The 13,036-nt window shown below is 36.1% G+C and overlaps 1 protein-coding gene across 3 annotated transcripts in view; it reads left to right on the top strand.

Annotated features, from left to right (window-relative positions):
* LOC133524286 (dual oxidase maturation factor 2) overlaps nucleotides 1-13,036 on the top strand; it is a 101,175-nt gene that overhangs the window by 86,608 nt on the left and 1,531 nt on the right. For all 3 annotated transcript variants that reach the window (XM_061860203.1, XM_061860199.1, XM_061860202.1), the window contains 8 exons: nucleotides 2,708-2,884; nucleotides 6,592-6,649; nucleotides 9,584-9,721; nucleotides 10,818-11,043; nucleotides 11,412-11,623; nucleotides 11,982-12,162; nucleotides 12,467-12,616; nucleotides 12,844-12,957. In XM_061860203.1, the coding sequence (XP_061716187.1) occupies nucleotides 2,720-2,884; nucleotides 6,592-6,649; nucleotides 9,584-9,721; nucleotides 10,818-11,043; nucleotides 11,412-11,623; nucleotides 11,982-12,162; nucleotides 12,467-12,616; nucleotides 12,844-12,957 (1,244 nt within the window). In that variant the 5' untranslated portion in view covers nucleotides 2,708-2,719. The remainder of the gene's footprint in view (nucleotides 1-2,707; nucleotides 2,885-6,591; nucleotides 6,650-9,583; nucleotides 9,722-10,817; nucleotides 11,044-11,411; nucleotides 11,624-11,981; nucleotides 12,163-12,466; nucleotides 12,617-12,843; nucleotides 12,958-13,036) is intronic.

Consider the following 13,036-nt stretch of genomic DNA (forward strand, 5'->3'; position numbering starts at 1 on the left):
CGTAACTTGTGTTTGACACTGCAAATGCTGCAGTAAGTACTCAACCATAAAGATGTATTTTGACCGTGAAATATTTAAGTTGTTGTATTCAATATACAACGTTAAGTGTTTGTTATATATTTACATTACTTGTTTACTTCAAAAATATTTTTATCTTTTATTTTATGACTTGTTTTATATTTTTAAGTCCAGTGCGAGTTATTGCGCTAATAAATAATGCTTGTCGTTACAAACAAATGGTGTTATTAAATAAAAATGCTGTAATTATAGTGGCCACGTGCGCTAAAGGCGTAGGTAACGAGCCACATCCGTTTCCCGAAGACAGTGTTGCAACTGCACATTGCATTCCATTGCAGGGTGGGGAGTTCACCTCATTCTCACATTGATCACTTGATCTCAATCGATGGGAAAGCGAATTTTAGTAGTATTAAATCCACAATCACGTGTCGTTTGTGATAAAATTTAGCTAGTTAGCTTTTTGCAATAAATACTAAAATATTATAGGACATTATTACAAAAATTAAATAAGTTCCACAGTAAGCTCAATAAGGCTCGTATTGTGGGTACTTAAACAAAAATATATATAATATATAAATACTTAAATACATAGAAAACACCCATGACTCAGAAACAAATATTCGTGATCACACAAATAAATGCCCTTACCAGTATTTGAACCTACTATTACCCACTAGGCCAGACAGGTCGTTGTTTTGTAGGTACTCTGCTTTGCTTACCGAACTCAATTGATATAGGTCAATACTTTTAAAGAAAAGATACTTACAGTATTGACATTAATGGTTTAACATCTTTTATCTAAAAGAATATAATAAATCTCAGAATTTTCCGGTTTCAATTACAAACATGTTGTACTAGGTCCAGGCTAAGCTAATGTTAGAGGTTAACCTATTATATAATATTTAATGTTGATAGCTATAGTAAACATTATATCGCCGATGCAACCAACATTTGGACGGAAAATATAAACGCAATAGATATTCTATCGACTATCAGTCCCGATTGAAACTATCAAGATTATGCACATTTATTTAAAAAAATAATAATGTTAACCCAAAAATCATACTCGGGCTAAGCACTTACTAATATTTTATTCTATTAAACGACCAATATTGTATGAGTTGTAAACTGTATACGTACCTATTTGCACATATAATAACACAGTTAAACTATTCAATGTAAAAACGCGATCATACAATTCTGCGGTCGGTCGTAAACCAGACAATAGTATGAAGATGCAATCCAGGTCAAGTCCATGTGTGACATATAAGTAATTAACATTTGTTTTTAAGATAACAGATAATAGGTACGATAGAAAATGATCTTGCTTACTCTTGCTCTACTAAATAAGCCATTAGATCTTAGATAAAACTCGACACTGTACAGACTTACGCAAATAAGGCCTTCTAGACAGGCCTCAGGGTTGCTAATACCTAGTGTAATAATGAAGCAATCCAGTAACTGCACTAGTTTATTATGTCTCACGATGACGTGTCGCTTGTACCTTGTAAACAGTTATTATAAACAAATTTAAGTCCTTATTCTTATACATATTTTACACTAAACACAGCAATTTTATAAGCTTTCATTTATTTTCAACTTTCTCTAACGCTCGTACAAACATACCTAACTTCGATGATATGGAATGTTATGCGTTATGATATCATCAAACTCAGAATTCTCATATTCATCCCGTATTTTCAGCTGTAATATACATTATTATAAATACTCGTAATCACTACGAACCTTAATGAAACCTTAAAATGACTTTTGATAGATGAACCTAAAGTGGAGTTCAATTACAATTGCGATAATATAAACACACCAATTTACCTTCATTACTTCGCTACCTCACATTTTGATAGGACAACATGTTATCATCAACAGTTAATACAATTAAATATTTTTTTATATACATTATTAGTTATAGGAGTAATATGTATGTTAATTATTAATATTTCAGTGAAAATAATATTTGTAAATATGTTACATTATATGAGAAATCATGTCATCATATGTTATCAACATCATCTTCCTCCCGTTATATCGACATTTTTGCCACGGCTCATGGGAGCCTGGGGTCGGCTTGGTAACTAATCCCAAGAATTGGCGTAGGCACTAGTTTTTACGAAAACGACTGCCATCTGACCCTCCAAGCCTGAGGGTAAACTAGGCCTTATTCAATCAATCAATCATATTCTTTATTTCAGACCAGGTCCATAATTATTCATTTAAAACATAACATTCATAACATTTAACTTTAACATTAATACATTACATTATTGTTATATTATTATTGGAATTAGTCCGGTTTCCTTACGATGTTTTCCTTCACCGAAAAGCGACTGGTGAAAATCAAATGATATTTCGTGCATAAGTTCCGAAAAACTCATTGGTACGAGCCGATAATAAAATCTGTAATATTTGTTTACATTTAACTCCACTATAGGTACCTGAACTACGATTGGAAATTACATAAGACGTTCACTGCAGCATGGGGTCGAAAACCCCCTGTATTAGCAACACTAATTTGCCGCACTGAAGATGTTAATTCAAGAAATTCTTGCATATTTGTATCTGCTGCATATATTCCACTGTTATTTTGTACTTGTCAGTGGCCGTAAGACCAGTCATCTTTCACTCCTTTCATGAACTAATCCGGCTCAAAGTATTTTTCTATTATTTGCAGGCTGGGTGAGCGATGAAGGGGTGGTTTGACGCGTTCCGCGAGGAAGGCGGGCCGACCCTGTACGCGTACCACAACCGGACGGCGGTGGCGGCTGATGTGCCAGCGCTGGCGCTGGTCATCGCTGCACTCACGCTCTACATCGCTTTCCTCGCTGTTTTTCCCGGCATCAGGAAAGAGGTAACTTTTTAAACATGGAGCTGTTTCATTGTCGTTTAAGAATAGAATTGCAGACCAACGCTGCCTAGCATAACTGACGGATCGCGTAGAGGGTACGTGATGGCAGCTGACACACTTAAATCACGCAATTTTTGAATTGATAATAATCCGGCTATATAGTATAGACGGGCGAATCAACTTTTTTTGTGTTGTTATGCTGTCCCGTTATCCTAGGGACAATACTGGCACAGTTGACCCAGTGGATGGCCTGTTATAGAAATGGCATAAAACTACCACAAAAATGCAAGTTTAATACATTAAAATACTAAAACATCAGGATTATAAGTGGTTGTCTAAGGGATAAAAAAAAATGTAACCATGGCAATGAGAGACTAAAAATTGATCCACCCAGACAATGGTAAAGTAACACTATAAATACCACATATGATAATGACACGGCTGAGAATGACAAGTAATTATTTTACTAAAAGAGTAGACCGAGACGGATTAAATTTAAATCAGAAATACACACCACTCACTCTGCTCACTCTTCAATTGAATGATTCCGGACCCAGATAATTTGAAAAAACCTGGTCTACACAGATTTGTCTTCTTGATTTCGTCTTCTTGTTTTCCACTTTCATTTTTCACTTTTCACTCTTTAAACTCTCATTGACACACTTTAAATATTATTATAAATTAGAAAAAACCAAAATTACACATCCCGTTTCAAGAAATATTTTTTTGACACTGACGAGCCAGATGTATGACAGAAACTATATAATATCACATTCAGCCAGGTGTAAAGCTGCAATTAGACTATCATAGAAATTAGCATCTAAATGGGATCCTATTTTAAAGCGTTCCTACAATTATTTTATATGTATAATTTGTTTAAATAGGGAGTAGGTATTATTGCAATGTTCTGCCGCCAGAGTGCAGCACTAACAAAAAATTCAAAATACAAAAAAATATTCTGTAAGTAGGTCTCAAGGGCTCTTTTACAAGTCAATACAACATTTATAGTAACATCCTTGGACTAAAAATACTGCGGACGGAGTATCGGTAAAACACAACTAGGATTCCATCATCCACCAATTTTCTAGTACTTACGCGTGACACACAGACATTGACAGTTTATCTCTATGCCCTCATCCACCAATTTGCCGTCAGTCGGATCGACATGTCATTTGAGTAAATTGGTGGAAAAACTATGCCGACATGCGTGGTCAAGTGTTATAAGAATTATACAGATCAGACGAAAAAAAGAGATGGGATAACTTTTCATAGGTCAGTTTATCAATTATTATGTTATCGTACGTAAAATCACGATATTTTAATTTCAATTTCTGGGGAACAGGAGTATGACCAGTATGTTGAATAGGGTAATTTCCCGAAAGTAGGGTAATTGATGCCCTTCTTATTAAATCGTTATGTACTTATAAGAGATTATTTAGGTAATTTATCCCCCAGATTTACGAAATTCAGCCAGTCATAAAAAAATTAATGCATTGTTCCTTAGGACTTTAGGTAAATGGATAAATTATTGATTGCGTATTTCAAAATAAGTCCGTATGGTAATTTCCCGAAAATAATGAGATTAAAGACACTTTTATGACTAATATTTGATAGTAAACCTTTGTTTGTTGTGTATATTATATTTTTGTTCAAAATCAAATATCTCTAATGTCTTTTAACAATTGGATCCATCTAATGTTAAATATTATGATTTTATAAGTGTTTGCACGCGGTGTATGTAATTTGAGTCCGTAGATATGGTGCCCATGTGTTAAGACTTATAAAAGCATATACCTACGTAGATATTTGTAATTTAGTGTATATTTGATAAAAAAAATATTTCAGGATTATTTACACTTTTATAAATTTATAAATAATCGATATTTATAAATTTTCGATCACAATTTATCATACATTAGTATAAACATATATTAGTTTAAAAGTTATGGTTTGAAGATATGTTTCAAGTATATATTAAAATTAACTGATATCATCCCGATGCTAAATATTATTATGTTTGCACAAAGTAACATTACGCATTTTCAAGACCTATTAAATCAGGTACATATTTATTGTCAAACATAAAACAGTGCATTTTTTTTATTTGAAAAATAATTATTACATCAGGGAGAATATGTTTTACATGGTATCACTCGTCTACACGCACACTACGGAAGGTGGAGATAAGGAACGAAATCTCCATGTACCAAAAAGTGTCATTAAAAAACTTTATATAGGTGGCGCTACAATACCTAGAGTACTTGAACAAAAAAATCAAATCATAGACAGCGCAATATTTCACTCCGTCAATAACGCCTAGGCTCTTAGCTACTCTAGCGCTACTCTGGAGAGATTTGGAACTATTATTTATAGCTGACAGCTGGACACTTTTGCAACATTTCTATCATAAGAGATGCCACTCCTCTTAATTCCACACTCCATAACGCACACTTTAAAACCATCCGCCATTCCAGTGTCACAGTTTGTCATAAGTCAAATTACCTCTGATAATATCTTTACTCTATGGTAACATCATATAGTGACATGAAAAATACATAACAACATTTATAAATACAACAGCCAATACCTGGGTTAACATTACATTATAATAATCTTAAAATAAATAATTACTACAATACAATAGAGATGTATAGTCTCTATGGTTAAAAATACATTAAATCTGGAGATGTAAAAGGTCCCCAATGTCAGAGTACTGATACTAAAGTGATTTGGAGGTGTAAAGTCTCTCCAAGATTCGAAATAAAATAAAAGCACCTTTTTTTAAAATTTATTTGGAGCATTGGCAACACGGCCATCAGCTCAAACATAAATACATGAATACAAACATTTCCTTAACTACTTACAAATACATAAACAAGTTAAAACTATGCATAACACAAATCAAAAGAGTCAGTCATCTATAAGAGGCCGAAAGTATGTTTAACAAAATCAAAAATTAAAAGCACCTTTCGTAAACCATAGAGTAACTTATACATACTGTGCATTAAACTGTTTTTGGCAGGTTTTCATAGATAATAAAATATGACATTGATGCATCAAGGTGGTTTGTTTACAAAGGGCCTACCGGAAAACGCAAAAATCGAAATTTTGTTATCTGCCTCTTCATCGCTAGAGTATGTAATCTCTTCGTCCTCTTTGAATACGCAAGAGTGATAGAGAGGTTAGATAACGAAATTTATGCCTTATGGTTTCGTCTTGGCAACATTTTACATGAAAATGTTTTTGTTGGGATCATTATTGTTGTCTATATTAGCATTAATTTCTTTTTCTATTCAATTTTTAAATCATTTGAAATCTATTTATTTATTTACAATATAATGTCATTTCGCGAATAAATTTTATGCTGTTAAATCATCTTCAGTTTGTGTTATTATACACTAAAAGCTAGGTATCTAAGACCCTCTTATTTAATAAGTAATACTACTAACCCCCCGTAAAAATGTGATATGTTGTATTCTGTACGATCCATATTTTTGCAAGCTTTATCTAATGATCCGTAGTAGGTAGACGTATAAAATCGGTGAGATATCAAAAGCGACTCACCTGAGCAAAAAAAGCATAGTAAAATACCTACGAAACATTTGTGGCATGAGTCCGACTCGCACTTGGACAAATTATCTTTTACTTCAGGTCATTTTATTCACTTTTTTTTCGAATTGATAATCTTAGAATTCACTTTTTTGTTTCAGAGATTTTCCACGTTCACCATCGTCACCCTTAGTCTCTTCGTTGGAACTGTTATACTAGGTGAGTCCAAAGTTTATACTAGATTGTTCTATGGCAGAATATAGGAATGCGATTTTGTCCTACTAAACTAGTTGGGTGTGCCATTGCGGAATATAAAGTCTGCACAGAGGCAAACATTTACCCCGATCAAGTTTATAATAAGAGTCTTATAATAATTATTACTTTGTGAATGGTTTTTCATAATACCCTTTTTATAAAAAGCGGCCAAGTGCGAGTCGGACTCGCCCATGAAGGGTTCCGTACCATTTATGACGTATTTAAAAAAGCGGCCAAGTGCGAGTCGGACTCGCCCATGAAGGGTTTCGTACCATTTATGACGTATTAAAAAAAACTACTTACTAGATCTCATTCAAACCAATTTTCGGTTGAAGTTTGTATGGTAATGTATATCATATATTTTTTTTAGTTTTATCATTCTGTTATTTTACAAGTTACAGGGGGGGGGGGTCACACATTTTACCACTTAAGGAGTGTCTCTCGCGCAAACTGTTCAGTTTAGAAAAAAATGATATTAGAAACCTCAATATCATTTTTGAAGACCTATCCATAGATACCCCACACGTATGGGTTTGATGAAAAAAGATTTTTTGAGTTTCAGTTCTAAGTATGGGGAACCCTCAAAATTTATTATTTCATTTCTATTTTGTGTGAAAATCTTAATGCGGTTCATAGAATACATCTACTTGCCAAGTTTGAACAGTATAGTTCTTTTTGTTTCGGAGAAAAGTGGCTATGACATACGGACGGACAGACAGACAGACATGACGAATCCATAAGGATTCCGTTTTTTGCCATTTGGCTACGGAACCCTAAAAATGTACCTAAATTAATTGTTTGTCACCTTTTACCTGACTACAGCAAAGAACGCTTAACCCTTGCGGGTTATGGATATAAGCTGTCAATCGATTCAATTTTATGATCAATGTAAATAAACTATTATTTAAAATAATTTAGTTTTTAAACTTTTTACTCGTTAATAACAATCATAACTTTCAAACTAAATGCTTGAACGCCAAATGCCTTAGAGGGTTTAATAACTCCAAACCGAATGCCCAGAAAGTTTAAGTGCCAGTTGCACCAATCTCAGTTAACAGACTGTTCAACGTCACGCAGATCTATTAAACTTCCCATACAATAAAATTTAGCGAACGTTTTAACTGTGCCATCAGTTTGGTGCAACCGACCCTTAGAACATTAAATAAGGTTCGAATAAATTAAAAACCTCCTCTCTCCTTTTTTGAGTCGTTAAAAACATTGTTTTCAATTTCAAGTAATTTTATAAACCGGTTGTCGATTGGTACCAATACGTACCTTCTAAGCGGCCCTCGTGGAAGTAATCATACCAGTCCCCAAACACAGTCATTACGTAAAAGGATTTGTAAATATGAATCACGTGCTGAGAGGCGAGGCGGATATACCTTGAATATTGGCATTTCGGAACTATAAATAGCTTGGCAGTAGGTACATGCCAGCTCTTAGACCATTTCTAATCTATATTAAGTAAGTAAGTAACCATTATTTAAAGATTACGGACGTGGACAATGTCCGTATTTTAGATATAATTTATATTTAAAACGTCTTAAGAATAATCTCATGCCACGCCAGACGATCGGTCTGGCCTAGTGGGTAAATAAGCCGATGGTCCCGGGATTGAATCCCGGTAAGAGCATTTATTAGTGTAATGAACACAGATATTTGATCGTGAATCATGGGTGTTTTCTATGTATATAAGTATGTATTTATCTATATATATACCAATAGTACAAGGTACAAGCTTTGCTTAGTTTAGGGCTAGGTCAATGTGTGTAAGGTTGTCCCCAAATATTAAAACCGGCTAAGTGCAAGTCAGACTCGCCCATAAAGGGTTCCGTATCATTTATGACGTAATAACTAGACGTACTTACTAGATCGCGTTCAAACCAATTTTCGGTCGAAGTTTGGATGATAATGTACATCATATATTTTTTTAGTTTTATCATTGTGTTATTTTAGAAGTTACAGGAGGGGGGAGGGGCACACATTTTACCACTTTGGAAGTATCTCTACTCATAGATACCCCACAAGTATGGGTTTGATGAAAAAAAAATTTTTTTTTTAATTTTATAACGTATAAAAAAAAACTACTTACTAGATCTCGTTCCAACCAATTTTCGGTGGAAGTTTGCATGGTAAAAACGAGTATGGAGAGTAACTATATATAATTGAAAATTAACATTAGACATGTTTACGTGATCTTATAAAATTTCAGTTATACTTTTAAAATAATGGTAATTATAAATAATTACAAAAATACGTTTTTTAGTGTTTTTTACTTTTTTTTGTTTGAAAGTACTTTAATTTATCCGAAAATGATATATCACATGCTTTAATATGTATAGTTTTACAGAAATGAGGCTTCAATTAAAGCGCGGCAGCGTCGAACTTTCCTCCCCTCCGCGTCACTAAATGCGCGGTGGCTCTCGATGGCTCCCGGTCTGAATCTACACAACTTGTACTTGCACTTTGTGACAGCGCATGGTCACAAACAACGGCGTGCACTATCAAACAACAAATACTGAATCATATTAAAGTTAAAACAATAGACTATAAAATATATCTTAGCCTTAATTAAATAGCAATTCATCACACTTACATCCATCTGACACTGCGCAAAAACAACCGGCTTATAATTGAGTCCTTGGATAAGGACCCCGATAATTAAGGATACTACTAGGTACTTTACTAGGATTCTAATTGTGACTTATTATTATAATATAGTTTGACCAAGAGGACAACGCAAATTAAAATGAGCACGGATGTGTTGTAAACGGATATCCTGTGTCTGGAGGTTAAAGTAAACTTTAACAGCACATGCAGATACGAGTATTGCTGCTTAAAATTGGGGTTGATTTTTTGCTGATAAAATTATGAAATACCTACTTAATTATTTTCCAGTGTGCAAACACGGGTCGTCGTGGCACGTGGGGGGCGCCCGGGTGGCGCGCGCTGCGTACCGCGCCTACTCCGCTGAACGCCTGGACTGCTGGCTAGCTGGCCATGTAGGGCTCGGACACGTCAACGTCACGCTTACTGGCGAGTAATTCTGGCATATATTTTACTATTACAACCAGACGTCTCGGCACTTGGAGCAGCCGGGAAAGCGCGACAACTTCGTCATTCGCAGTCAGTGGACTGCTGGATGACTGGCCATTTAGAGCTCGGACACGTCAACATCATTCGTACTGGCAAGTAATTTTGGTGTATATGTTACTGGCAGCAAAAATATGTCACGCGCTCTTATTGCGCTACAAATAAGATCATGTCAGATATTTTTGCGGCCTTCGTCTAGGAATAGTCTTTATTGAAGACTGTACAAACAGCTGTCTTGAATTCATATCGGACAGCTCGATCACTCCACCAAACACCTGAGCTGCTGGATAGCTGGATGGCATATATATACTATCCAGCATAGTTATTATCTACATATACAGTATATAGTTATAGTAAAGATACGATATATCTTACTATACCAATAGCCCTCTTTGCGCCTGGAGAGTGCAACATATATTTACTACATTGCTAACCGCTGAGACCGCTGGCGGGGGCTGGCCTACGACAATATCACTACACACAGAAGCATTGGTAGCTCAGCGGTAAGAGAGTGCGACTATCAATCCGGAGGTCGTGAGTTTAAATCCCCGGCTCGTATCAATGAGTTTTTTTGGAACGTGTGTACGATATACCATTTGTTATTTAACAGTCGCTTTTCGGTGAAGGAAAACATCGTGAGGAAACCGGACTAATCCAAATAAGGCCCGATTTCCCCTATGGGTTCGAAAGTTTGATGACGATCCTTTCGGAAAACTAGTGCTTACGCCAATTAATTCGTGGAAAAAAGCCGGGAAACGCTAGAAAAAAAACTCGAATGTGGTAAAACTTATCTCCTTAAGTTTAATAAATAGAATAGAACATAACTAGATATATTGATGAACAGTAATTTCAGCAAATATAGCCATCTTGTACTACTTTACTTGCAACTCCTTATAATTATTTTAATCACCAATGAGCGTATATAAAATGCGAAATTTGTAATATACCTATCAGTTCAGTTTACATCATCCCTTATTTTAACTATTCCTATCTCATAAAAGGCTACATTATTCCTATCTCATATAAGGTTACATTACAGCGCTATCCTGGGGTAACACCTCCGTTGGAGACCCTGGAGTGGATTACAATGAGCAGTTCCGATGGGAGGACACGGGCGGCGTTCAGGAGTGGTACAGAGAGGGCCTGGAGCGGGGTTTGCCGTACCCTGTGCTGAGTGTGGCTGAACATTTCGCGGTGCAACACGAGGGCTTTGAATGGGGAGCCAAGTACCGCGCAGCGGGCTATACCACCTCGACCTTGCTATGGTATGTATAATGAAGGGTTAATTTGGTTAAGATTCAATTGATCTTCTACATTATGTACGCATCATAAGCATGATGCATTTAAATTCATCAATGTATTAATTCCTGCCCCTGATTAAAAAATATCCAAAGTTCTTTACGTAGCATTTACTGTCCTTTAATCCCCGCGCTCTTGCGCTTTTATCGCTACAAAGTTGCCAAAGCTACCACCGCATGTGTAGATATCTAGTTATTTTTAAATATACGAACTTCTAAAATATGCCTGAAGATCCCCAAGTCCTTGTGTAAAACGACATAACATGGCGCAGTCGGTAGGATATGAACCTACGCTCCCAAATGAAATTTGATAACACATATATTGTTAATTTCAGGGCAGCACTAGCACTATGGCTACTAATGAACCTGCTGCTCGTGGTGGTACCTCGCTACGGCGCATACGCAATGGCAACGCTGGGTGTGACGTTGTGTGCGGCGGCCGGCGGCTACTGGGCGTCGCTGCCTCATGTACCTTTAGTGGTGCGACTAGACGGAGCCACGTTGCTGTTCTCGCTGGGGTGGTGCTTCTGGCTGGTGCTCATCTCAGGTAAACAGACTTCAATTGGTAGCGAACTAAAGTAACATCATGGCACGATACCGAACAGCTATTTCTTACAGACAAGGATTTGAAATTTTCGCTGAACTGAGTCGTCGACCTACGGATTTCCTTTATTGACCGCTTCTGTTTCATACTTTAGCGCCATAATCTTCTTACAAGGCAATAAAGTGGGCGAGTACTCGCACAGTTAATGATGATACCCGCAGACACGAAAAAAAGCCTTTCTTTCTTGTAACGCCAGAATCTTTTATGTGTCTAATAGTATCACATCATGTCTCCATCAAATAATTATTCGTCGTCTGATTTGTACTTTAATTTGAAAAATATTTATGCTATCTTATTTCAGGGTGCATCTGCCTCGTGGTGGGCTTACTAATCGCAGCAGTGGACCTGGTGTGGCCGCATCGGTTCTCCACAGTATTAGAAGTAGACTACGACACGCCGTATGACAGACACGTGCTCATCGTCGATAGCCGACAGCGAGCTCGGCCTCAAACACAGCAATCCTTGCCGTCTAGAATACTAAGGTACGTTAGGCTTTCTATAGATTTTAATAGCCAAATACAAAAACATTTACTATTTCAGAATTTTCAAATGTCTCATGCATTTTTCGTACTAGCCCTTTCCATTACCAGCATTTCTGGGCCTCTTTTTAGGGTTCCGGATTTCTATTAGGACTGACATAGTAATATAAATAATATAGGGAAAATTTCAGGACCTAAAAAGTTTGGAGTAGGTTTTAGATTTAGAACAGCTGGAAGAATTAAGAAGTTTAACATTTTTTTTCTAATAATAACAATAAATCATTTTGCCTTTTCTCTAAATTTACAGGAGATTATCATCGAAAACTAGAGAAACAGAGGTTCAAGTCTCTATGGCGGTTGTGAACGAGAATGGTCGGGACAACCCCGCCTTTCAGCACGAGCATCGCAAACCAAATTCGCCCTGGAGGTATCCTCTGTTTAGGAGGCAGATCGACAGGTGAATATTGATTGTCAAAAATAAAAATATGTAAATCACATCCATCCAATACATAAAACGATCTAAGAAACAAAAGACACCTCGAATTTTTCCTTGTAGTTCTTGTAAACTCCGTTTTATCGGCCGTGATATACAGAATTTCAATTTCAATTCTTTATTCGTTCATCACAGGTACATAAATAGGTGGTAACTGCATGTAAGTAATATTATTTTCTGCGTGATTTCAGAGCGGACAGTGCATCTAGTATAGGATCCAGTATTAATGGCCACAGCACGGCAATCAAAATGTCTCCACTAGCGGGGAGTCCTCCAAATCCACCTTTAGCTATCCCAGCACACAGGTAAGGATTATACACAATTTCAAATTACTCAGAAAGTTTGAGCAACATAATGGTTGACACTTTTATTAACAGTATTAGT

This window comes from Cydia pomonella, chromosome 13 (assembly GCF_033807575.1).
Source record: "Cydia pomonella isolate Wapato2018A chromosome 13, ilCydPomo1, whole genome shotgun sequence".
NCBI lineage: Eukaryota > Metazoa > Arthropoda > Insecta > Lepidoptera > Tortricidae > Cydia > Cydia pomonella.